Source organism: Sceloporus occidentalis, unplaced genomic scaffold (genome assembly GCF_023333645.1).
Source record: "Sceloporus occidentalis isolate IW3139 unplaced genomic scaffold, rSceOcc1.0.p SCAF_1, whole genome shotgun sequence".
Classification (NCBI taxonomy): Eukaryota; Metazoa; Chordata; class Lepidosauria; order Squamata; family Phrynosomatidae; genus Sceloporus; species Sceloporus occidentalis.
This window is the reverse complement of record NW_028316981.1, coordinates 15,420,006-15,447,256: the sequence shown is the minus strand read 5'-3', so window position 1 is coordinate 15,447,256 and position 27,251 is coordinate 15,420,006. Positions and strand designations below refer to the sequence as shown.

Genomic DNA, 27,251 nt, shown 5'->3' with positions numbered 1-27,251 from the left:
GTATACGGTGTGTATGAAACATAAATGAATTTTGTATTTACAGTTGGGTCCCGTCTCCAAGATATCTCATTATGTACATATATACAAATACAGGTATTTAAAACTAAATAACTAAATTTAAAAATCCAAAATCCAGAACATTTTCGTTCCCAAGCAATTCAGATAAGGGAGACTCTTGCTTGATTTAAACGGTTTTATTCTCTTGCCATCAGATTTTGTTGGTGTGGATGATCACTGAATTTCAGTAGTGTAGTGTGAGATACAAAAACAAACAAGCAAAAAACCAGCTTTTTTGTAGAATCATAAATCACAGAGTTGGAATGGAATGCAAGGGATATCTAGTCCAACCTCATGTCATGGAGGAATGCACGACTAAGGCACTCCTGAAAGATGGCCATCTGCATCTTTCCAAAGGAGACTCCATGCCCCACAGGGCAGCCTATTTCACGATTGAACTGCTCTTAACATCAAGAAGTGGTCCGTAACAGGCTGGAATCTTTTTTCCCTTTGAGTTTGAAACTATTGGTTTATGTCCTTGTTTCTGGAACAGCAGAAAACAAACATGTTCCATCTTCTATATGGTATGCCTTAAAATATTTAAAAGTGGCAATCACATCACCCCTCAGTCTTCTCTTCCTAATGGACTTGTCTCAGTTTCTGTGCTATGGACACCTACAATATAGTCAGCCCTCTGTGTCCATGGGTTCTGCATCCACAGTTTCCACCATCCTATTATACTACTAATAATAATAATTTCCAAAAGCAAACCATGATTTTGCCATTTTATATAAGGGACATCATTTTACTACCCCACTGTATGTAATGGGATGTGAGCATCCACAGATTTTGGTATCCACAGTGGGTGGGGGAGTGAAATCCTGGAACCAAACCCTACAAGATACTAAGGGCCCATTGTACTGCAGTGTAATGAACTTTGTTGGTTGCTGTATAAATGATGCTCTTACCATATAGAGGATACCCATCACATGTAAAAACCTCCCCAGTGAGATTAAGCCAATTCCCAATGTCAGTTGTTTCTGCCACCAGCTAAACACTTTCATTGACCTGATCACTAATCTGCTGCTTTAAATGTACCGTATATACTCAGCTATTAAGTTGAACTCGTGTATAAGTCGAGGTCAACTTTTGGGGCCAAAATTGTGGATTTTTATGTGACCTGTGGATAAGTAGGGGATCAGACTTCAGCAGGGAGCCTGGCTGGGTAGAGGCTGCAGGGCAATTGGTTGTCCTTCCCAGCCTCTCCTCAGCTGGGCTTTCACCCGCGTAGGAAACCCAGCTGGAGAGATGCTCAGGACTGAATTGATCTGTGTATAAGTTGACCTCAGTTTTTTAGGTCCATTTTTTTAACCTAAATTTCTCGACTTATACATGAGTATATGGGGTAGTTGCTTTATCACTGTTTTGTGGTTTGATTGAATGAATGCATTATATTTTGTGAATTTTAATATTGTGGTGGAAACTGCTTTGGAATGATTGGAATAAAACATGACTAATATGAGTGATATAGAATTGGTGTACTGTGATCAAACTGCCAATACCCCATAAGGATTCTGGTGACTGGCTCATGTTTCTATGTCCTGGCATTTAAGCTAGGTTTGGAAGAGAGCAGAGCATGGGTGGGTAGATGTTTGGTTTTTTAAAAAAGTTAAATTGGAGTGTGAGGGGGACATGATGGCATAAATTGGAGTGTGAGGAGGACATTATGTACATATATACAAATACAGGTATTCAAAACTAAATAACTAAATTTAAAAATCCAAAGTCTGATGGGGGGGGGTGTCAGTGCAGCCCCCAACCACTGGCACATGCCCACCTCTGGAGCAAAGGGATAAGAACTATTTCTTTGGTGTGGTAAGAATGCCATCTAACCTGTATCAAAAGGATATTGGCTGAATTATCTTTCTGTCTTTTCTCTCTTATCAGTCTCATTACTGATCTGGATATCAGCTGTTTCACTTACCGTGGATTTGGCAAGGAGCTTCTCAAACACCATAGGCTGAGTCCAGACTCTGTCCTGCAGGTGGCACTGCAGTTAGCCTATTACAGGTGAGATGGTGCTCTTGGTAGATGGCATGAAGCTTGTTTAATGTGGAGGTTGTTGCTTAGTTTCTTTTAGAAAGAGCAAAGCTTGGCAGCATGAGCTCGTCCAAGAAGTATCTTTTCCCATTATGAAAAATTAGTGCTAGTTATCTCAGAATAGATAAAGCAAAACAGAAATGCATGCTATTGTATAGGCAGCCTGACTCATCTGAGGGGTGTAGGTTATATGTGTGGGTAGCATTGCATGGTGTGGACGATGTGTGTACTTGTTTCTGTGTGCTATGTCTTCCTTAGAGCGCATGGGGAACTGTGCCCCACTGCAGAGTCAGCCTCTCTCCGTCGCTTCCACCGAGGCCGGACAGAAACCATTCGCTCCACTACCTCAGCCGCATTGGCCTTTGTTCGGGCTATGACTGATGACAACTGTCAGGTATTTCAATTTCCCATAATCCTATGCCTCCTAATCAGAACTGAAAGTACAGCCTTATGGATGAGCTAGAGCAGTAATTATTGCCATGAGTCGTAATTGACTATTATCCCCCCAAATACCTTACCTTGACCTTACTGTTAGGCAAACTGTAACTGTCACCTCAGGAAGCAGGGGTACACACCACAGAGGAGATTGTAGCACTGGGGTGGTGACAACATTGACAGTGCTCCAAGGAGACCTCATCTAGGTTGGTGGGAGCTGCAGTGCTGGGGGCAAGTGCTGAGGCACCTCTGTGCTGGACTCTGCTACCTTTGCCCCCACCATCTCCTACCATGGCTGCTCTTGCTCAGGAGGAGGAGGAAGAGGAGGAGGATTCTCTACACCCAACCTCCTCACCCTGGCTGGACCAACTATGTATCCCCAAGGGCAGCATCCCATGAGTAACAGTGGCCTAGCAAGCCAAGAAGGTGGAGGGAAGGGGGTTGTGGGGGGCTTCTCTGAGGCCAAGTGTGTGCTCTTGCGTTTAGAGAACCTGAACTTTTGACGGGTAGGTTATGTGGTGTGATGTGTATATATGGGGGCTCCCCAATTCCCACAATGTCTGTCACCCCATCTTCTGGCTAGCGTGGAGTGCAGTCATGTGGGTGATACCAATCCTAGTGACACCACTGAATGCTGAGGAGCAGGGAATGATGCCAAAGTGTCAGAGAACAGAGCTCTGTATTTCACATGGCCTGCCTGCACCTCTTTAAGATAGCTCACGGTCCGTTAATACAGTCCTATTACAAACAACAGCCAACCCTCCGTATCCATGGATTCTTCATCCACAGATTCAACCATCCAAAGCTTGAAAATGTTCCAACACACACACACAATCCAAAAAGCAAACCGTAATTTTGCCATTTTAAAGGACACCCTTTTACTACACGATTGTATATCGTGGGCCTTGAGAATCCATGAATTTTGGTATCCACACGGGAAGTAAAATGCAGCCACCAACCTTCAGTTTGTGGAATTGCACTGGGCAGGGGTCCCATCTTACCTTCCAACTCAAGTGGCAAAGCGTTTTAGAATGGCCTTGGTACAGACAATACAGCCTACCAAAGGCAGAAATGGATAACTGTGGCCCTCCAGAGATTTGAACTGTACATGACATCAGCCCTAGCCAGAATAGCCAATAGTGAGAAGTTCTAATCCAAAAACAGATGGTGAACTAGAGGCTACTTAAACTTGAATTGCCCACGTTCACCCTTAAGACTTCTCTGAGCATGTTAATAATGTTCTGTCACTTTTGTCTTGTAATTTCCTTATTGCACGTTGATTTGGGGCTTCTTGCAATCCAGTGTGATTTGTAATGTCTCTGGGGCATCTGTAATCTTTTTCTTCCTTCTCTCTGAACTAGGCTCCAGAAAGACTGTCCCTGCTGAAACAAGCAGCTGAGGTTCACAGCACCCTCACAGAGCAGGTAATTACCACCTCCTCCTCCTCCTCCTTCTTTTCTTATATCCCGTATTTTTCCCAATATAGAGACTCAAGGCAGCGAACAACAACTTAAAAACAATACAAGTTAAAAACAGTACAAAAATATAAATATAAAATTAAAAAAAAACAATTAAACAATTTTATGAGTTAAAACAATTATAAATTAAAATGTAACGTGTTAAAACACAAACTTAAAATTTAAATTGCATACATTTAAAACCGAGCCCTTATCATCTTGAAAAGGGCTGGCAGCACAAAAACGTCTTTATTTGCTGCCAAAAAGATAGCAGGGATAGAGCCTACTCGTAAGAAAGTGCTTCAGCAATCCAAAGGGTGGATATAGCAGGAAGGGAGCACTGATTGTCAAGGAGGTTGTTGGTGTCGGAGCTCTGGAAAGCTTGCATCATTCTGAAGGAAGTGAAAAAGGAAATCTGCCAGGTCATTAAATGATCACAGAGTTGGAGGTTTCTTTAAAAATACAGAAGAGTTCTTGTTGGGAATGACTGTCTGAGGCCTTGTCTACATGGATTGCTTTAATCCTAGTTCTCCCCAGGTTCTTTGCATCCTGCTTACATGATGCAGGGCCAAAACCCAGAATCGGGTCCGGACTGTCTTTACAATGCCTGCATCCATTTTGGGGTTTCTTCCTCTTAACCTCCATTTTTAAAACTAATCTTTTACTGCAGGCTCTCTTGGGTTTTGAGCAATAGTGGGCAGATGCCTTTTCACTCGCATTCCCAGTTGGTCACCCAACACCCAGTGTTGGGCACAAATCACTCATGGGGAGGTCAAGCAGATAGACCTGATAGAGTGACCAGAGGTCACGATTGTCCATCAATCACTAGGGGACTGTGCCAACTGCCCGGACTGCTGCTACGGTCCCGAATGGGTGGCCCGAGGCTGCCTTAGGTAGCCCTGGTGTGGCTTCTGGTTGATCCAGGGCATGCATTGTCTGCATGACATGCCCCCAAAGTAGCTAGAAGATGCTTTTTTTGCCTGTGTGTTTTAAGCCTTTGTGCCTCATTCTGACCTCAGCAGCAGCACCAGGCAGCATGGGAAGGCAGCTGTCTATTGACAGCAAAGTAAGGGGTGAATTTCAAGTCAGAATATTATGGCAAATGTAGACAAGTCTTAAAGGAGAGTTGAAGAAGGATCTGGCTTTGCTGCTGCTGCTGTTTTTGTTCTTGTTGTGTGCCTTCAAGCTGTTTTCGACTTACAGCAGCCCTATCATGGGGTTTTCTTAGCAAGAATTGTTCAGAAGAGGTTTGCCATTGCCTTCCCCCAAGGCTGAAAGCATGGGACTTGCCCAAGGTTACCCCAGTGGGTTTCATGGCCAAGCTGGGACAAGAACCTTGGTCTCTAGAGTCATGGTCCAACACTCAAACCACAACGCCACAGTTTGACATTAGAAAAAAACATTTTTACTGTAAGCTGTTAGACCATGCAATAGACTACATTGAAATTGATAACTTGCCTTCTCTGGAGATACAGTGGGTCCTTCCCTTACGTGGGGATCCATTCCGAACACTCCCCCCCCATAAGGGGAATTCCATGTATGCTTGAGCCCCATTAGAAATAATGGGGCTTGTGCCTGTGGCGCAGCCTGTGACCACAGACGCAGGGACTATTACCCCTTCCGGGGTGCGCCAAGGCTTCTTCCGGTGCAGCTTTCAGCGTATGCTAAAAGCTGCGTATATCACACCCTACACTGTACTTAAACAGAGGTTGGATGGGCATTTTTCAAGTGTGCTGTGGTTGTGTATTCTTTCATGGCAGGGGGTTGGTCTGGATGGCCCTTGTGATGCCTTCCAGCTCCATGATTCTATGACTGAAGGCAAAGCAGATTGAGTATTTATTTATTTATTTATTTATTTATAGCACTCTTCTATTAGTCCTCCTTCCACTCCTGAGGCCTGTTCTTAATTTCTTAATTGCATATTAGAAGTGAGTGGAACAAAGAGATTGTCCTGTACAAATCAACCAGTGGAAAACTGCCCCTGACATCAATATTTAAAATTTCTTTAGATCTAAAACTAAATCTGATTCAGCAAAGAGAGATGTTTCAGGTACACTGGATACAGTTATTTGGGTTTTTTAAAGAAAGAAATTGTTTGTCCGATTATCTGGACCCATTTCAAACTAGCTTCAGGGTGGGGTACGGAGACTGCCATGGTCGCCTTAGTCAATGATCACCATCTGGGTATTGACAGGGAAAGTATGACCCTGTTGGTGCTCTTGGACATCTCAGCGGCCTTCGATACCATTGACCATGGTTTCCTTCTGGAACACCTGAGGTTGTTGAGAATTGGAGGCTCTGCTTTGCGGTGGTTCCATTCTTACCTCTCGGGCAGATCTCAGATGGTGATGCTGGGGGACAGTTGCTCTTCTAAAAGAGAGTTGATATCAGGTGTCCCTCAAGGCGCCATTCTGTCCCCCATGCTGTTTAACATTTACATGAAGCCACTGGGTGGGATCATCTGGAGACATGGTGTTATCAGTACGCTGGTGACACCCAAATCTACTTCTCTATGTCTCTGACTGTTACAGTGACAAAGGATGACTTCTTTCCTCTGGATGCCTGTCTGGGGTCAGTAATGGGCTGGAAGAGGGAAAACAAACTCATGTTGAATCCAGAGAAAACGGAAGTACTTGCGATAGGTACCCCACATCTGATGATGGAGATTAGTCAACCTGCCCTGGATGGGGTCACACTCCCCTAAAGGATGAAGTTCGTAGTTTGGGAGTACTCCTGGACTCATTGCTACAGTTGTCATCCCAAGTGGATGCGATGACCAGGAGTGCTTGGTACCAACTTTGGTTGATACACCAACTGCGCCCCTACCTGGACCTAAAGGACCTTGAAGCAATGGTACATGCACTGGTAATCTCTCGTCTAGATTTCTGTAATGTGCTCTACTTGTGGCCACCCTTGTACCAAGTTCAGAAGCTTCAACTGATTCAAAATGCTGCATCCAGATTGGTCACCGGTACACCTAGGTTTGACCATATTACACCAGGGCTAAAATCTCTTCACTGGCTCCCAATCAGCTTCCGGGTGCAATACAAGGTGATGGCTATTACTTTTAAAGCCCTACATGGCTTGGGCCCGAGTTACTTGTGGGAACGCCTCTCCCTGCATAATCTGCCCTGTACACTTAGAACATCCGGGAAAAATTTGTTGGAATATTATAATACTTGATTATCCACAACTTCCTATAGAGCATTTACTGCCACAGCCCCTAAATTGTGGAACAGTCTACTGGAAGAGATCTGTCTTATTACCACCTTAGATGCCTTTAAGAAGGCACTTAAGACAGATCTCTTCCAGCGGGTTTATCGACCAGATTTTGTATAAGAGATTATGGTTAATGCTCCATCCCTGATTATGATTGTATAACCATTTGATGATTAGATTTTAAGGAACTAATACGAATGTGTAATTCAGTATTAGTATTTTATAGATTGTTTTCTGAATTTTCTGTATTCTTTTAATGATGTAATCCTGCTTCGATCCTTGGGAGAGATGTGAAATATTATTATTATTATTATTATTATTATTATTATTATTATTATTATTTGTTACTATTAACTGTGGCCGAGTTACCTTTGCTTGTGGTCTCTTCCAATTCTATGATCCAAATAGGTGAGACCATAATTGCAAACCTTTCTAGCAGTGTGTCTTATGGTGACCCTATAAATGGAAAACCTCCAAATGACCACATCATCAACCAGGCTGCTCAGCTCCTGCAGGCTCAGGGCCATGGCTTCCTTTATTCAGTCTATCCATCTGGAATGCAGGCTTCCTCTTCTACCTTGCCAAGCACTATTGTCTTCTCTAGTGAGTCATCTCTTCTCATCCTAAAGTACAACAGTCCCAGTTTAGTCATCCTAACTTCTAGTGAGAGTTCAGGCTTAGTTTGCTATAGGATTCATTTATTTGTGTGTTTTTTAGCACCCCACAGTATCCGTAGAACTATACTTTAGCTAAACATTGGTGATGATAATGCTTGCTTGTGGTATATGATATAGTTCAGACATTTTTCACCCTTTCTAGTTGGATATTTAACAATGTATTATTTATTTGTTTATTTCCAGGATTTATATCCTGCCTTTCTCCTAGAATGGGATGCAAGGTGGTTTTAGTTTTGCATTAGAATAACCTTTGGCATTTATACACACATGTTCTTTTATCCCTGTGTTGTGGTATTTAACTGAAGATGGATCTGGTGCGCTCTTAACTGTTGCTGAAAGATTTTTGCTCCAGGGTTGGAAAGATAAACATTCACCATCTATCATTCAGAAGAGCTTACTCCTTTAGTTGTGCATGGACATGTATTTTGTAAAGGTCATCTTCCAGATAATGTATTTTAGAAATATGGCCATCAATATATATGCCTTGCCCATGTTCATATCCTATATATTCCCCTCCTCCTTTTTTCTTTTTCATACTTGCAAAAATCTAATTAAAATCCAGTTAAAAGCAAAGAAATAGCATATAACACTTCAGGGGAAGCTAGATTATTTATTTATTCTAGATATTTCTATATCACCTCCTAGACCAAAAGGGCTCCTGAGGCAATGAACAAATGAAAGCAATTAAAACAGTACAGATACAAAATGTTTTACAAACACGCTGAAGTACTCTTTAAAAACTTTTTAAAACAGTCTAAAAACAATCCTAAAAAACAATTTTTTAGCTGCCCACTTAGAAACTCAAAAGAAAAGGAGCCAACTGAATGTTCCTGGTTAGGGAGTTCCACACTTGGGGTGTTGCTACTGAGAGCCATGTTATGTGTACATACCAGCCTAACTTCACAAGATGTTAGGACACGCAACAGGGTCATAGAATCATGGGATCATAGAATTGGAAGGGAGATCATGGGCCATTAAATCAAACCTCCTGGTCAATGCAGATCTCCAACTACAGCATCCTCAGCAAGTGGCTATCCAGCCTCTTTCTAAAGACATCCAGAGAAGGAGACCTCACCACTTCTCTAGCCCGTTGGTTCCATTGTTGAACCACTCTTACTGTCCAGATGGTCCTTCTCATGTTCAGTCAAAATCTACCCTCCTGTAACTTCAAACCATTAGACCTGGTCCTACCCCTTGGAGCAGCTGTCCCCTCCTCTTTGTGACAGCCCTTGAGTTATTTAAAGAGTGTCTTCATGTCACTAGCCTTCACCAAGCTGAACATGCCCAGCTCCTTCAGCCTCTCCTTATGTGTTTTGTTCTCCATACCTCTTATCATCCTTGTTGCCCTTCTCTGAAGCTACTCCAACTTGTCTATAACCTTCTTAAAATGAAGTGTAGTTTCTTGTGGTGCCTTCCAACTCTGTGATTCTATGACTCTATAAGTGCCCAAAACTGAATGCAGTACTGCAGAGGAGACCTGACCAGTGCAAAATACTACTACTTCCCTTGACTTGGAAGCTATATTAATGCAGGCTAAAATAGCATTCACCTTCTTTGCTGCAGAATCACATGTTCAATTTATGAGCAATAGTAATACCAAGATCCTTTTCGTATGTAGTAGTGCTTAGAAGATCTGCAGTCAGGGCTAAGAAACATTCTAAGCTTTTAAAATGGGGGTTTTAATTCCCCCCACCCTCCACCTTATCATGATGGTATTTAATCTCCTTTTATATGATCTTTTGTAGGCTCTGAATGGGCAAGGAATTGACCGCCATTTGCTGGGACTGAAACTTGAGGCTATAGCTGATGGCTTCCGTGTGCCTGAGCTTTTTATGGACACTTCCTATGCTGTAGCCTCTTACTGGAAACTCTCCACTGGACAGGTACAAACAGCTAAGATCCTCAGTTTGCCCTTCAGGACCAGTTTGTTCTTTTGTAGCACGATGGTGTCAGAACTTAAGAAATTTACTCTCTTTTTTATTGGGGGCAGGGATGACAAACCCCAGAATTCCCCAGGTTTTGGACTATAGATCATATCATCTCCCAGCAGGTGTTGGAAGATTATGGGATTTGGAGAACTGTAATCTAGAAATAACTTTTCAAAGCTGTAGACTGAAACAATGCAACTTTACATAGGCATTGCTTTTTCTTAAATGGCCCAGTGTCCCTTAAGTATCCTCTGATTACTTAAAACTGCTTATAACAAGTCATTTTTAAACCATGAGTAGGGAAAGTGTGGCTTTTGGGTTGCCTGTAACCACCAACTACTTTCTTTGACCTCCTAAACATGTACTTCCCTCACCTCAAAACTCTTCCTGTTTTTAAAAAAATACATATTGTGGAAGATGTCGCAATGTTCAGAAAGTGGCCCAAAACAGCTCAAGACCACATGAAAGTGTGGTGGTTTCCCCATTTGTACACTCCATTTTCCTCCCCCCAAAAGCTGGAAAAATGCTGAAAATACAGGAAGCACAAACTGGAAACAGATTTACCAACACTTGGGGATTACATTTGTGGCTGCTGATCAGCAGAAAATGTAATGGTGTAGCTTTTACTGGTGACACTAGGAGGAATGTTGTCCCCCAAACTTTCTGCATTTGTGCCTCTAGTTAGAATTTGTGAGTGTCTGTAAAAGGGTCATATCAGTGCTGGCACCTTGATTGCAGAATGCTGTTCTCAAGAGATCTACATGTTGATACTTCTAATGTGTCCTTCAAGGAACCTGGCACAAAAAGCCTTTTGCTCATTATTCTCACAATCCTGCAAATGCTAGGAGGGAGTTGTTTAAAAATAATAATAAAACCAGAACTCTGTATCTACTTGGTATTGCTGTTGTTGCTGGCATTTACCAACTAGTAACGCTAGCTGATTCACATATTTCTGTAGTCTTTGTGGTATATTATTTTTAATGGTGTTATTTTTAATACAGATTGAGTCACCTTTATCCAAAATACATCGAACCAGAAGTATTTTAGATTTTAGATTTTATTTTTTTGGATTTTGGCATATTTGGAGATAGGATCTACATCTAAAAGCAAAATTCCTTGGAGATAGGATCTACATCTAAAAGCAAAATTCATTTTGTTTTTGTATAGACCTTATACACATTTGTTGTTTGTTGTTGTGTGCCTTCAAGTCATTCCTGACTTAAGGAGACCCTAAGACGAAGCTTTCATAGGGCTTTCTTGGCAAGTTTCTTCAAGAGGGTTTACCACTGCCATCCTCTGAGGCTGAGAGAGTGGAACTTGCCCAAGTTCACCCAGTGGGTTTACATGGCTGAGCTGGGATTCAAAGCCTGGTTTCCCAATATCCTAGTTAATATTCCCCCAATATCGTTGGAGGTTTTTAAACAGAGGCTGGATGGCCATCTGTTGGGAATGCAGGGGTTGGACTGGATGGCCCTTGTGGTCTCTTCCAACTCTATGATTGTATGATTCTAGTCCAGCACTCAGACTACTACACTGCCTGAAAGTAATGTTATACACAATATTTTCAAAAATTTTGTGCATTAAACAACGTTGGTGTACACTGGACCATCAGAAAGCATTGGGGGTCACTATCTCAGCCACCTATTAAAAAGTGTTTTGGATTTTGAAGCATTTCAGATTTCAGAATGCCTGATAAGGGAGACTCAACCTGTAACACCATTGCTAATAATTAGGGTAGATGTTCATCTTTCTGGGTTTACAGAAAAGCATCCTGTATATGCTTTTAATGGTCTATGGATCCCTCTTTCTCTTCCCTTTCAGGTAGCTGCCCGCACGGATTGTGTGATGTGCTATGGGCCACTAGTGCCCGACGGCTATGCTGTCTGCTACAACCCACTCCCAGCTCATGTTAACTTTGCTGTTACCGCTTTCAATTGCTGCCAGGAGACCAATGCTGAGCATCTGGCTGGAAACCTCCAGAAGGCCCTGGATGATGTGGGGGCCTTGCTGGGGAACTTTGGAGGAAGAAACCATGAGAAGCAATCTTGAGAATCACTCCATATAACCACTTCCTAACCTCAGGCTCAGCTGCGGCTTATGGAGTATTTTGCTCTGCCTTATGACTATACTTGTCACCTATCATTTGGTAGGACTCAGTCCCCAGATTTTCACACTCCCTTTCTTTTTTGCCAAAGCTAGTTACCCAGGTGTCCTTCAAACATTCCTGATGACACTCCTTACCCATAAATCCCCTTTGTAACATACACAGGGGAACTGACAGGGAAGCAGTCCTGTTTTGTTTTTTACATGGTCTTAATTCGAAACCAGATCTAATTTATTGTCAGGTGGAATAAAATAAAATAAAGATTCTTGCAGGAAAAAAGTCTTGGGTTGTGTGTTTTGCAATGACTGAATAACAACAGGGGAGGCATACAGACCAAGTTGGACAATATCAGGTTGATGTTGACATCAGTTGCCTGTAGACTCATGGGGCTACCTTGAACAAATCCCTGCCTTTTTCAGCATCAGTTTCCTTTATTTCTAGGGCTGCTGCCACACTGCAGAATTAATGCACTTGGGCATTGCTTTAACTATCATGTCTCCATCCTATGGAATTGTGGGATTTGTCATTAGTTGTGGCACCAGGGCTCTCTGACCAAGAAGGCTAAATGTCTCACAAAACTACAAATCCTGGAATTCTATAGCACTGAACCACGGCAATTAAAGCAATGTCAAGGTGCATTAATTTTACAATGTAGATGCAGCCTCAGTTGGAAACGTGATTTTGTGCCTCGAAGTTCTTAGGATACCAGTGAGGTAAGAAAATATTAGTACCTGCCTCAAGATGGGTATCAAAATAAGTTCATTTGATAATGCAAAACAGCTCTAATTGTGAAAGAGTTTTCCTGACTTGCGTGTTTTTAAGAGTTGCTACTGTGTGTTGGAGAAGTACAAGTTTTAAAATTGCAACAGACCTTTTTTTAGGGCATTACAGCTGTGAGGGGGGGGACCCCAAAATACTGAGAAAACAAAAAATAGTGACCACAGAAGATTCACTTACCTTCAAAGTGGGAGATGAAGACATCCAGATAGTTAACATTTAATATACTTTGAGTCACTCATAAATCAAAATGGAGACTGTAGTGAAGAAATCAGTAGAAAACTAAGATTTGGAAGGGAGGCTGAGAAGGAACCACGCGATAAAATAACAAACCCATAGATAAGATCCTCAAGTGTAAAGATATCTCATTGAGTATCAAAGCCAGGATCATCAAATGGCATTGTATCTCTTATTTCTGTGTAAGGGACATGAAGGCTAGACAATGAAGAAAAGGGAAAAATTAACTCATTTGAAATGTGGTTGAGAATAGCTATGGGTGAGGTGAATGTATGAGTCAAAGAGCAAATCAAGCCTGAATTCTTAATAGAAGCCAAAATGACTAAAGCGAGGCTATCATATTTTGAATATCATGAGATGACATGACTCACCGGAAAAGAAAATAAAGCCCTGTAAAGTTAAGGCTGTAGGAAAAGAGGAAGACATTACAGACAGATGGATTCAATCAAGGGAAGCATGATCCTGGGTTTGCTAGATGTGAGCAGGGTCACTTGGAGGTTTCCATAAGTCAAATCCAACTTGATGGCCCATAAAAACAACAAAACTATTGTATATTGTATGCTCTTGCGCAATTGGAAGTGTGTGTGTAACCATGAGGCCCATGTCATGAGATGAAGTTAGATGTCAGTGTGAGTTCAGATTTGAACCTCTGGTGACTGCAGCCAAAGCAGAAACAAAAAATGTGCAAGTAGGGTTATGAAGGACAGTCTGAAAAGGCAGTGCTGCGTAGTAGTACAATGTAGTAGTACAATGTGACTAAAAAATAATGCTGCAACTTAGGTCTTTGCAAATAGTCTTTCGTTGCTACTGTGTGCCTGCAAGTCATTTTGGACTTAAGGTGATCCTAAGGCGTTCCTATCATGTGGCAAGATTTGTTCAGAGGGGGTTTGTCTTTGCTTTTCTCTAAGGTTGAGAGAATGTGACTTGCCCATGATCACCCAGTGGATTTCCATGGCCAAGTGGGGATTTGAACCCTGGTGAATCAACTAGTTTCACATCATCCATATTCATCTAGGGGCTACCACGATGGGCATCCGTTACACAGTGGCAACAAACCGAAACTACAATGTTAAAGGATATGCAGAACGGCACTGTTTTCGCTGCCCACTGGAAAGAGAGGGAACCAACCTAATGTCCTTGGACAACCCTTGAGAAAGATATTTTTCGACCACTGCTCAAATATTTTTGAATATTCTTTACATCCCTACTCTTAGCAGCCCTAGCCAGCATAAACAGTGGTGCAGAATGCTGAGAGGTTCAGTCCAGCATCATCTGATGGAGCACATGATTCCCATCCCTGTCCTCTATGCAGGCTGAAGAGAGAAGCTGCTATTTAAAGGCATCTTAGAAAAGTGTATGTGTGTATAACAATTGATTAAGGAAACCCATTATCTGAATAATAAACCGAGAGTTACCTCTTCAGGGATTACTGAAGCTAAAGAATTTTAAAGGAACATCAAACAGTAAAAAATACAGAGTAGTGTAAATACCACAACTCTCTGGTGTTAAACAGACAAAGTAAAAAGAAGAAAAGAATGCAAGAATAGAACTTACCTACAACAACAATAATTACAAATGTAATGCAGTTACATAAATATTGCATGTAAAACGGGGAGGGGAGGGGAGGGTGGGAAAACGGTACTAAACTTCTAATGTAGCTGTACATTATGTGTCTAATAAAATTTAATTTTAAAAAAAGTATGTGTGAGGAAGAAGATTGAGAAAGAGACTTTGGGTACATCTACACGGTTGAAATAACAGTGCTATGGAGTTTTGTGAGATCTTTAGCCTTCCTCTCTCTGAGAGCTCTAGTGCCACAACAAACTACAAATCCTAGAATACCATACCATTAAGCCATGGCAGTTAACGCCATGTCCAACTGGGTTATTTCTACAGTGTAAACCCCTGAGGCAGCATCTGGAATGCAGTATTAAGTGTTGTTGCTTGATCTTATGGGATCCTGGGATGTACAGTTCCAGAAGGCATTTCACCTCGGCCTAGGAGTGTTGGTGGCTCACAAAACTACAAATCCTAGGATTTTGTCAAAGTGCATCATTGCTGCAGTGTAGATGCACCCAGAGCAAGAAATTATGTGTTGCATTCAAAGGGTAGCTAAGGATCTGCATGCTATCCCTTTAATCTCCCCCCACCATTGGGAAGAGCATCTCTTTTCGCAGTAAAGCCAGAACCGCGTGGCTTGTTCTGGGAGGGAGGCAGAGAAAGAGAGAGAAGAGAGGGAGACAGGAGAGGCAAGGCAAGGCAAGGCGGGAGGTTTGTTGGACCCTTGCTGGGTCTCTTTGCAAATCCTCCTACTGCACGCTCGGTGGGAAAAGCCACACTGAGAGCCGCAGCAGAGATGTCTTCAGAAAAAACAGGTGAAGGAAGGATGAATGAGGATGGGGATGAAGGATTGCCTTGGTTATGTATGTGTGCAGTGTCTGTAGAGGTGGGCACACTGTTGTCGCCCATTGCTTGCACAGGCTTGTGTATTTTGGGGAGAAATGGTCCTATCTGCTCTGCTACATATGAAGGGGATTTGAAATCATGTCCTTTCAATATCTTTTTTCTTTACGTGCATACTATTTCTGTACCAGGTTTTGTGTTTTCTTGTCAGGAAATTGCAGAGGGGTGTGTGTGTGTGTGTGCATACATACATGCATGTGCTGTGGAGACAAGAAAAAAGCGAGATGTCAGGAGGCAGTTGCATTAATACGGTGCATGTTAAATCCACAAAACAGTGTGGAGCAGGTTGCATGTGTGCTGCTTTCCTTAGAGGCAGCTTCTGGATGGAGATGGAAAAAAAGGAAAGACATCAGGGCTAGAAATCTATATGAGAAATGTGTGCATGACCATAGAGGGGTCGGTCATATGTGCTGCGCATATATGTTGCTGGTTAAATTGCCGGCGTTGTGTTTTGAAACAGTGTGGAAAAGGCAGGTGAGAGGATGTATCTCAAAGAGCTGCTTGATTTTAAAAAAATTGAGAAATGTCCAAAATGTCAACCAAGGCTGACCCAGGCTATTGAGCGGCCTGAGGCAGAGCAGCAAATGGCCGCCCACTCACCTATCCTCCGCCCTCTCTCCCTGAAGCAAGGTGCATTGGGTCTAGTGCATGTCAAATTATTCTGGTACACCAAGCAGAAAATCCCATTCCTATCGGGGGGAAAACAAAATATAAATAGCAAATGTTCATCATGAACACTGTGTTGCCCTTTCAAGGCAGTCAAAGACCCTTGCCTGAGGCAGCTGCCTCACTCTGCCTAACAGCAAGGCCGGCCCTAGTAGACCTTTGAGTTCACGCATGCATTCGTACACATTTCTGGGTTTGTGTCCGAACAAAAAGGAGGAGAGTGGTTGTATCAGAGGACTGGGGTGTTATTGACTATTTTCACGCAGGTCGCTGGCATGTGTGTGCATATGAGTGTGAGGCCACATTCCCATGTGTGAAAGGTGTCAGACTTTTCTGGGTAGCAAAGGCACTGTGTCTGGGTAAGTGTGTGTCTGTATGTGTGTGTATGCTTCCCTTGGTGATGTCATCCATTCTGTGTCGCTGTGTGTCATGCAGAGTGTGAAACCGTAGACAGGACCGGGCAGGCGTGAGGCTGAGGAATGACTATGTGGCTGATCTGATGCGACTTGACAAATGGAGCCGCTTCTATTTATGCTGCCGCATCAAAGATTGCATCAAAGGCTACGTGTCTGACTTGGAGCTCCAGAGAGTCTGTCTGCCTCTCTCTTTCTGTCTCTGGGATGGTGTCAGGGAGGGAGAGATGGTGTGTCTTAGGTTGTGAAGCAGATGACAACTGATGTGATGGGAACTGGGCGCTGTGGTCTGTTTGTGTGGGATTTTGTTGATGTTGTGTCTTTTGTGCCTTCAAGTCATTTCCAACTAATGGCAGACCTAAGGTAACTTAGGTAATCTTAAGCAAATCACACACTCTCAGCCTCAGAGGAAGGCAATGGCAAACCTCCTTTGGACAAATCTTGCCAAGAAAACCACATGACAGCTTTGCCTTAGGGCAATGTTTCCCAAATTTTGGTTCTCCAGATGTTTTGGACTTCAGCTCCCAGAATTCCTGACTCTTGACCAAGCTGGCAGGGACTTCTGGGAACTGAAGTCCAAAACAGCTGGAGAACCAGTGTTTGGGAACCACTGCCTTAGGGTCACCATATGTCAGGAACGACTTGAAGGCAAGCAACAACACAGCAAGGTAGGTCACCTAGTGATGTTGTCTGCCTTCAAGTCATTTCTGACTTATGATGACCCTGCCATGGGATTTTCTTGGCCAATTTTGTTCAGAGGAGGTTTGCCATTGCCTTCCCCTGAGGCTGAGAGCATGTCACTTGCCTGAGGTCAACCAATGGGTTTCCACGGCTGAGCAGGAAATCGAACCCTGGTCTCCAGAGTCATAGTCCAACACTCAAACCACTACGCAGTGTGATGCGCCAGAGGTATATAGATATCTATGACTGGAATCCTGTTGGTTAGTATCACCTAGAGTGGGCCTGCTGAGGCAATTGTTGAAGGATGAGTCAACACACTGGGAAAAGCAGTTGATTCAATAGGTCTGCTCTAGTTGGGACTAACAATCAGATTTGAGACCCCATGTGTCCTGGAATTAATGTATTGTGAGTACTAGAATACAGTAGCAACACAGAAAGCTTGCCTTCTACTGAATCCTTGGTCCATCGAGGCCAGCATTATCAAATCTGGCAGCAAGGTTGCCTGGAGCTGCCCAGAGTTTCAGGCATGAGTCTCTCCTAACCATACATGGTGATCCTTAGTATAGCCTGATAGCCTTCCATCCAAGTACTAATGAGGGCTACTTAGTTTCTTAAATCTGCTGAGATCAGCTGCGTTCAGAATGGTATGTTAGTCCTAAGAGTCTTGTGGCACCAGAACGATAAATAAATGTGTTTTACTATGACGAGCCAGAGTGGCAGAGTGGTTTGAACGTTGGACTTGGACTCTGGAGAACAGAATTCAATTTCCAGCTCAGCCATGAAACCCACTGGGTGATTCTGGACAAGTGACACTCTCTCAGCCTCAGAAAGAGGCAATGGCAAACCTCATTTGAACAAATCTTGCCAAGAAAACCCCATGATAGGTTCACCTTAGGGTCTCCATATGTTGGAAACGACTTGAAGGCACACAACAACAAATGAAGATGTAGCAGACAGCAAGGTGTAGTGGTTAGACTATGACTCTGGAGACCAGAGTTCGAATCCCTGCTCAACCATGCATGGAAACCCACTAGGTGACTTTGGGTAAGTCACATCTCAGACTCAGAAGATGGAAATGGTAATCTCCCATCTGAACAAATCTTGCCAAGAAAATGCCATTTTAGATTCATCTTAGGGTCATACAAAGTCATATATGACTTGAAAGCACACAACAACAAATGAGGGTGTAGAACAGGTATTGTGGGAATAGCATGCCTATAGGCCACATGCAGTCCACAAACTCCCCTCTCATTTTTCATTTTGAAAATATGAACATTAAAAAAGAGTATAGAGGTAACCCTTCAAGGTAGGATTGCTCCAGTAGGACCTTGGAGTAGAATGACCTGATCAGAATGAAAACTGGCAAGTCCTGTCACTTCAATGGTTGTGTAGAAGAGGGAATTTCAGCAGATGTTGCTTGTTACTTGGTTGTGTGACAAGCAACACCTACTGAAATTCCCTCTCCTACACAACCACTAAAGGTATAGCAGCCCTCTCCAGTTTTCAGTCTGGCAGCCTTATTCCAAAGTCCTATGGGGCCAGGGAAATCAATACAGTCCCCCAACTCCTGCCAGTTGTCAGACCCTAATATATAGAAGGGCTGGGGTGGGTATTTAGGGAGTTGCTAAAGATACTTTAATGCTTGCTATAGTATATTAGATTGTTTCTCTTTCATTGTACCTCTGTTGGGCATAGGAGTGTGTTGTCAGAAAATGGAATATGCAAGGAAGTGATCTAGGAGTCCTAGTAAACCACAAGTTGAACATGAGTCAACAATGTGATATGGCAGCTAAAAAGGCCAATGTGATTTTAGGCTGTATCAATAGAAGAATAATGTCTAGAGTAAGGAAAGTAATAGTGCCACTCTATTCTGCCTTGGTCAGGCCTCACCTGGAATACTGTGTCCAGTTCTGGGAACCACAATTCAAAAAGGATCTTGAGAAACTGGAGCATCTCCAGAGGAGGGCCATCAAAATGGTGAAGGGTTTTGGTCGACAGCTCCTACCAGTCCTATGTAGCATGGGTGATCATGAGAAATTAAAGTTGTTGTAGTCCAAAACATTTATATGAAGCACCCATATATCCATCCAGTACCTCAGAACTCAATTCATTTGAAGTTCTGTTTCTTATATAAATATCACCAGGGTTGTTCCCCTCCCAATTTTTGCAGCCTGTACATAAACTGAAACATAGAATCATAAGAGACCTCAAGGGTCATCTAGTCCAACCCTCTGCCATGCAGGAATACCCAGTCCAAGCACTCCCGACAGATAGCCATCCAGACTCTGTTTGAAAACTGCCAAAGAAAGAAACTCCACCACTCTGAAAGCAGCCTATTCCACTGGTTGAATTGGACAGAGGACAACATTTTCTAGGAATCAGTTCACTCCATGCATCTGAGGAAGTAGACCCAGCATATGGAAGTTTATGCTACAACTTATTTTGCTCAGTTAGGTTGCATCGACACTGCAGAATTAATGCACTTTGACATCACTTTAACTACTGTGGCTCAATGCTGGGGCATGTAGAATTCTCACCCAGAGTGTTACAGTCCCTCACCAAAGTACAATTCCCAGGAGCCAACAGGATGTTGCCTTGACAGTTAAAGTGTAAAATAGCACTATAATTTTGTAGTGTGGATAGGCCCCAGGCTAGTTTAGGGGATGGGAAACATGTTGTGTGGCAGAAGGAAAGAGTTGTGGCATCCAGGTGGAACAGCCTGGAGGCTGCCTCTATTATCTCCTGGCATCTGCTGCTTCAGGCAATCATCATCATCATCAGCCTCATGGATTGAGGCAGGGAACAAGAACAAATCAACAATTCACATAACCAATTAAAACACATCAATTACCTTAAAACACACAATAGTTTAAAAGGACAAATAGGATATATATACAATTTAAAACAGTCCACATTTAAAATTCAGCATTTAAATTCACATTTAAATTCAGCATTTAAAAATTGCCTGGATAACTGGTAGGGCTGGCCTATAATATCATACCCACCGACAAAAGCCATATACAGTAGGCCTTTGATGTTGGCTGGGCTTTTTTCCCCCAGGACATCCAATGGATGCTCTGCATGCTCAAGTCCCATTATATACAATAGCAATGTAAAATGGTGCCTGTTATATAAAATGGCAAAATCAAGGTGTGCTTTTTGGAATATATATTTTATATTACCCATAATATTTTCAAGCTGTAGATGGTTGAAACTATGGCTAAAGAATCTGTGGATATGGAGCTCCGGCTGTATCTTTAACAAATTATCTTGTGATCCTGTAGCACATTTATTTTTATTATTTCTGCTCCTGTGATTAAGCTTGGTGTTAACCTCCTCGGCCTCTGAAAAAGCAGAGAGGAAATAAAATTGGGCATCTTCACCTCAACCAGCTGGAAGCTACAGATCCTTTCTCTGTATACTACCTACAAGTGACATGCAGTAACATTTTAAGTGGCTGCTAAAGGCTTTTACTAATTGGAATCCACGAAACTAAAACGGTTGAGTTGCTACTGCAAAGGTTATAGAGGGAAATAAAAGGGAAGTGCCTCTGAGTGTTTAGGAAAAGTCTTGTACAAATGGCATAATTTAGGCCCCATAAAGGGCATCATTTTGGCAAAGTTAAGCACTTCTTATACCCCATTTGATTTTCATGTGATATACTCAATCACACACTTAACATTCTAGCAGAAATCAACGGACTTATTTAAAATGTCATTTTTCAATTGTTTCTTTTGTTTTGTGTCACATATTGTTTATCTGCTTGCATGCCTTTATGCCCTATTTCCCCTATAATCTTTTGTCAGAATTGTTGGAATCCCTTTTTTTTCACTCGGAACAATTGTGGAACGTATATGACTTGGGCCAGCAGCTGTGAACCAAATCCAGGCATGGGCTGAGATTTGGATCAGTCTGGTCTCTCTTGTCTTCTGAAGCCATCCTTACAAGCCTACCCTGTTATTATATATATATTACAGTGCCTTTTTTAGCCACTCACCCATTCACCTACCCACACACCCTTTGTGCCCCGCTCTTTTTCTCCCCAAGCACTTCATCCTTTTCTCTCTATAAATAGAAAGCAAGCAGACACAAGCAAGGTGACCTAAAAAAAACAGTAGCAGAATTTCATTCTCCCTCCGGAGGGGTGGCCTACTTTGGAGAGCAATGGGGTCCATGTTTATTGGAGGTCTGTGGTACCTAGGGATACGCTGGACCACATCTTAGCGTATGTGCACCCTTGAAAGGCCAGATTGGGGCAAAGACATGAGGTTGCCGTGGCTCCAATCCAGCTAGGAAAAGGATGGCGTCCTGCTGCCCCTTTGGGGCAGTCTGTCGAGCCCCTGAATTCTATGAAAGCTCATGCTGCCAACTTAGAATCATAGAATCATAGAATCATAGAGTTGGAAGAGACCACTAGGGCCATCCAGTCCAACCCCCTGCCATGCAGGAAATCCAAATCAAAGCATCCCTGACAGATGGCCATCCAGCCTCTATTTAAAGACCTCCAAGGAAGGAGACTCTATCACCCTCTGAGGAAGTGCATTCCACTGTCGAACAGCCCTTACTGTCAGGAAGTTCCTCCTAATGTTGAAGTGGAATCTCTTTTCCTGTAGCTTGCATCCATTGTTCCGGGTTCTGTTCTCTGGAGCAGCAGAAAACAAGCTTGTTCCCTCCTCAATATGACATCCCTTCAAATATTTAAATAGCGCTATCATATCACCCCTTAACCTTCTTTTCTCCAAGCTAAACATCCCCAGCTCCCTAAGTCGTTCCTCATAGGACATGGTTTCCAGACCCTTCACCATTTTTGTCGCCCTCCTTTGGACATGCTCCAGTTTCTCAATGTCCTTTTTGAATTGTGGCGCCCAGAACTGGACACAATATTCTAGGTGGGGCCTGACCAAAGCAGAATACAGTGGCACTATTACTTCTCTTGATCTAGACACTATACTTTTATTGATGCAGCCTAAAATGACACTATACTTTTATTGATGCAGCCTAAAATTGCATTGGCCTTTTTAGCTGCCGCATCACACTGTTGACTCATGTTCAACTTGTGGTCTACTTGGACTCCTAGATCTCTTTCACACGTAGTTTCATTCAGCCAGGTGTCACCCATCCTATATCTGTGCATTTTATTTTTCCGCCCTAAGTGCAATACCTTACATTTCTCTGTGTTGAATTTCATTTTGTTAGCTTTGGCCCAGCTTTCTAGTCTATTCAGGTCATTTTGAATCTTGATCCTGTCCTCTGGGGTATTAGCTATTCCCCCTAATTTGGTGTCATCTGCAAATTTGATGAGTATGCTCCCAATTCTGTCATCCAGGTCATTGATAAAGATCTTGAATAGCACTGGGCCCAGGACAGAGCCGTGTGGGACCCCACTGGTCACTTCTATCCAGGATGAAAAGGAGCCATTGTTGAGCACCCTTTGGGTTCGGCTGGTCAACCAGTTACAAATCCATGTAACAGTTGCCTTGTCTAGTCCACATTTTACAAGCTTGTTTGCAAGAATATCATGGGAAACCTTGTCAAAGGCCTTACTGAAATCAAGATATACTATATCCACAGCATTCCCTTCATCTACCAAGCTGGTAATTTTATCAAAGAAAGAGATTAGATTTGTCTGGCATGACTTGTTTCTCTGAAACCCATGTTGACTTTTTGTGATTATGGCATTGCCTTCTAGATGTTCACAGACTCTCTGTTTAATGATCTGCTCCAGAAATTTTCCTAGAACTGATGTCAGACTAACTGGACGATAATTGTTGGGATCCTCTTTCTTCCCCTTTTTGAAGATGGGGACAACGTTTGCCCTCCTCCTGTCTGCTGGGATCTCTCCTGTTCTCCAGGAGTTTTCAAAGATTATTGCCAATGGCTCTGATATTACATTTGCCAGTTCTTTTAATACCCTTGGATGGAGTTCATCTGGTCCTGGAGACTTAAATTCATTTAGATTAACAAGGTGTTCCTCTACTATCTCTTTACTTGTTCTGTGCTGAAATTCCCCTATTCTGTCCTCTGCTCCATTATCCTCAGGTTGAGTTTCCTTTGCCTTTTCTGAGAAGACTGAGGCAAAGAAGGTGTTGAGTAATTCTGCCTTTTCTCTGTCCCCTGTTAACATTTTGCCATCTTCTCCACGCAGTGGCCCTACCATTTCCTTCTTCTTACTTCTGCTGCGAACATATCCAAAAAAGCCCTTTTTGTTGTCTTTAACCTCTCTAGCAAGCCTGAGTTCATTCTGCGCTTTAGCTTTTCTGACTTTACCCCTACAAATGCCTGCTATTTGTTTGAATTCCTTTTTCGTGATTTCCCCCCTTTTCCATTTCTTATACATGCTCCGTTTCAAACTTAGCTCGGTTGAAAGTTCCTTAGTCATCCATCCTGGTTTCTTGAGACACCTCCCGTTTTTCTTTCTCACTGGAACTGTTTGAAATTGTGCCTTCAGTATCTCCCTTTTGAGAAATTCCCATCCGTCCTGAACTCCCTTCCCTTTTAGTATTTCTGACCACGGGATCACCCTCAATACTTCTCTAAGTTTACTGAAATCCGCTCTCCTAAAGTCTAGAATGCGTGTTTGACTGCCTGGCTTCTCCTTTCCATTGTATAACAAACTCCAGGAGAACATGGTCACTTCCACCTAATGATCCCACCACTTGCACCCCATTAACCAAGTCATCCTTGTTGGTTAGGATCAGATCTAAAATAGCTGACCCCCTTGTTGCCTCTTCCACCTTTTGGACCATGAAATTGTCTTCCAGGCAAGTGAGGAATTTGCTAGACCTTGAGGATTTTGCTGAGTTTGACTTCCAGCAAATATCAGGATAGTTGAAGTCGCCCATCACTACTACATCTCTCCTTTCTGAGTGTGTGGTCATCTGTTCTAGAAAGGCATCATCCAATTCCTCAGTCTGACTTGGGGGTCTGTAGTAGACTCCCACAATAATATCCTTGTTGTTTCCCTCCCCTTTAATTTTTATCCATATGCTCTCCACCTGGCTGCCAGTATTGATGTCCTGGTTCTCTTCACTGGTGTAAATATCTCTGACATATAGTGCTATTCTTCCTCCTTTCCTGTTTGGCCTATTTCTCTTAATAAGGTTATACCCCTCTATTTCCACATTCCGATCATGAGACTCATCCCACCAGGTTTCAGTGATGCCTATTATATCATATTTGCTTTGTTGTACTAGGAGTTCGAGTTCATCTTGCTTATTTCCCATGCTCTGTGCATTAGTGTAGAGACATCGCAGACCATGGGTCCCTTTTACTTGCTGCTTGTGTAAGTTTTTTTGCCTCCAACTGTTGGGTCCTTGCACTTTTTTTCTTGTTTCCTCTATGTCAGTTTGACTATTTCCACAATCCCTTTCACCTTCCTTAATATTGTCTCCCTCAAAGGATCTTTGAGGTCTCTCATTCATAGTTGCCATGAAGTGAACCCAGTTTGATGGGAAACAACAACATCCACTATCAAGTGATTAGTGTATAGTTCTGTGTAGGTTTGTCTACTCTTGTGTGTGTTTTGTGAAGCTGTCCTTCTCCCATGTATAGGGCAGTAGATAAAGGATAAAACTGGGGGAGAAGAGGACAAAGGTATGAAAAGAAAGACTCTGAATACTGGTCAAAACGGGAAAAGGTGTGCCAAAAGGCTTCAGATTGAAAAGTTTTTTCAAAGTGGGGCACCTTTTGCAAAAAAACAAAACCTCCTGAGTCAAGCTGCACAGAACCACTTTTTGCACACGCACACACACAAAAAGACGACTGGACAAAAATGTACAGCACATAACCGGTGGTTAGAGATCCTTCAGGCCAGGCCTGTCATTAAGCTGAGTGAAGCAGATGCATCAGATGGCGAATTCTGGGACAGCAAACTGTGAATGTGCAATTATGTTTGTACTATCTAGGGAAAGGAAGTAGGGCGTCATTTAGATGTCTTCTCTTAGGTTGACAAAAAATCCTGGGCTCGAGTCTTCGTGGCCCTTATGATTTGATCAGGTTTGCAGTCCAAATGCCTTGAACACACGTAGAAGACATGTCAAAGGGAGCATCTCTGCTATTAAGCAGAGTCGGGCAGCAGTCTTGGAAAATGGCTTAGAATGTTGCAAAACTGTTAGTAATTGCATTTATTGGGGGGGTTGCATTTTTACTGCTGGGGCGGAGAACAATATTTGTGTGACTTCCTGTTTGAGGATACTTTAGCCAGCTTTGGGAACTATGTATCTTGACCTGGGGAAGCATCTTTTCCAACTTTGCCTCAAACTGGAAAAAATGTTGTTGTGTGTCTTTCCTGCTCAACAGATTTACTTTTCAATTTCAAGTTGAATCCCCCAATCTTTCGTGTTAGAAATTAACTATTGATTCACTGATATCCCCCATTAGGATATCAGATATTAGGAAATCCAGGTAATTTCAAGGGAGGAAAAGTATTCCCTCTATCTGACTTTTTGTCTATCTATCTTGTACAGAACAGAAAACATGCAGGGGGTAAGCTGTGTTGGCCGCTTAGTAAATTCAAACAAAAATCCACCAAACAATTATACCTTTATTGGCCAACCAAAATGCACAATGTACTTGTTGCAGGCCTTTGAAGTTCCACTGACTTGTTCATCAGGCAAAATGTTATATACCAAACAAGAGAAAAATTAGAGATGTCAGTAAGGACAAAAACAACAAAATGCAGGCATCTTACAAACAGCTCTAATTTTTCTCATGCTTGGTATGTAATATCTTGCCTGATAAAGAAGCCTGTGGAGCTTCGAAAGCTTGCAACAAGTATATTGTGCATTTTGGTTGGCCAATAAAGGTATCACTGTTTGGTGGATTTCTGTTTGTTCAGAACAGATTAGATAGCTGGGCCAGAGCTAACAAAATGAACTTCAACAGGGAGAAATGCAAGTTGCTACATTTAGGCAGAAGAAAATGAAATGCAGAGATATATGATGAGGAACACCTGGCTTGATAACGGTACATGTGAAAGGGATCTATAGAAGTCCTAACAGACCACAAATTGAACATGAGTCCACAGTGTGATACTGCAGTTTAAAAAGCCAGTATGATTGTAGGCTGTATCAGTAGGAGTGTAGTGTCTAGACTGCGGTAAGTAATAGTTCAACTCTATTTTGCTTTGGTCAGGCCTCACCTGGAATACTGTATCCAGTTCTGGTCACCACTATTCAAGAAGGATGTTGATAAGCTGGAGCATTGCAATGGCCATTGGCCAAAAGCAATAAAGTATATGAGATAAGCTGGAGCATGTCCAGAGGAGGACGACCAAAATGGTGAAGGGTCTGGAAACTATGAAGAGCAGCTAGGGAGCTGGCTATGTTTAGCCCGGAGAAAAGAAGGCTAACAGCCATGATCACCATGTCTAAACACTTGAAGGGATGTCCTATTGAGGATGGAGCAAGCTTGTTTTCTGCTTCTCTGCGGACTAGAACATGGAGAAATGGATTCAAGCTACAGGAAATGAGATTCCACCTCAATTTTAGAAAGAACGTCTGACAGAGCTGTTCGACAATGCTAAACGCTGCCTTGAAGAGTGGTAGAAACTCCTTCTTTGGAGGTTTTTAAACAGAGGCTGGATAATTTCCTGTCGGGATTGTGGATTCCTGCATGTCAGGGGGTTGAACTGGCTGGCCCTTGGGGTCTCTTCCAACTCTATGATTCTATTATTCTACTAGGTACCTGGCTAACTAACTGGCTATAGCCCTCTCTACATCCAAAGATTTAATTCTGGCCTCTAACTCAAGACACTGAAACACATCAGCATGGTGTGGGATATAGTTAGATGTTTGCCTATGATTGTGAAAAACAGGGTTGGCTCTGTCATTGGATAAATGAGGCAACTGTCTCAGGCAGCACATGCTGGGGTAAGGCAGCAGAAGCAAGTTGTTAGAAGATAGGTCATATGGTACTCTGCAGCTTTCAATGTTTTTGTTTGGGAGGATTTTGAAATATTTGCATATACCTAATGAGATTTCTTAGAGATGGGACCAAAGTCTAAGCATAAAATTAATTGTATAATGTGTATACACATTATATACATAGCCTGAAGGTATTATTTTGCACAGTTTTTTTAATAATGTTGTGCATGAAAC

The 27,251-nt window shown here is 42.5% G+C and overlaps 2 protein-coding genes across 3 annotated transcripts in view; both read left to right on the top strand.

The window, feature by feature from the left end:
* Nucleotides 1–12,183, top strand: part of LOC149320915 (carnitine O-acetyltransferase-like) — a 56,735-nt gene extending 44,552 nt beyond the window's left edge. Inside the window, exons 10-14 of the mRNA XM_089504705.1 lie at nucleotides 1,945–2,067; nucleotides 2,356–2,491; nucleotides 3,894–3,956; nucleotides 9,631–9,768; nucleotides 11,635–12,183. Coding sequence (XP_089360831.1) covers nucleotides 1,945–2,067; nucleotides 2,356–2,491; nucleotides 3,894–3,956; nucleotides 9,631–9,768; nucleotides 11,635–11,862 — 688 coding nt within the window. The 3' untranslated portion in view covers nucleotides 11,863–12,183. The remainder of the gene's footprint in view (nucleotides 1–1,944; nucleotides 2,068–2,355; nucleotides 2,492–3,893; nucleotides 3,957–9,630; nucleotides 9,769–11,634) is intronic.
* Nucleotides 12,184–15,122: 2,939 nt separating this feature from the next.
* The window catches only part of LOC149320914 (proline-rich transmembrane protein 1-like), a 36,046-nt gene continuing 23,917 nt past the window's right edge, over nucleotides 15,123–27,251 (top strand). For both annotated transcript variants that reach the window (XM_089506214.1, XM_089506205.1), the window contains exon 1: nucleotides 15,123–15,306. In XM_089506214.1, the coding sequence (XP_089362340.1) occupies nucleotides 15,288–15,306 (19 nt within the window). In that variant the 5' untranslated portion in view covers nucleotides 15,123–15,287. The remainder of the gene's footprint in view (nucleotides 15,307–27,251) is intronic.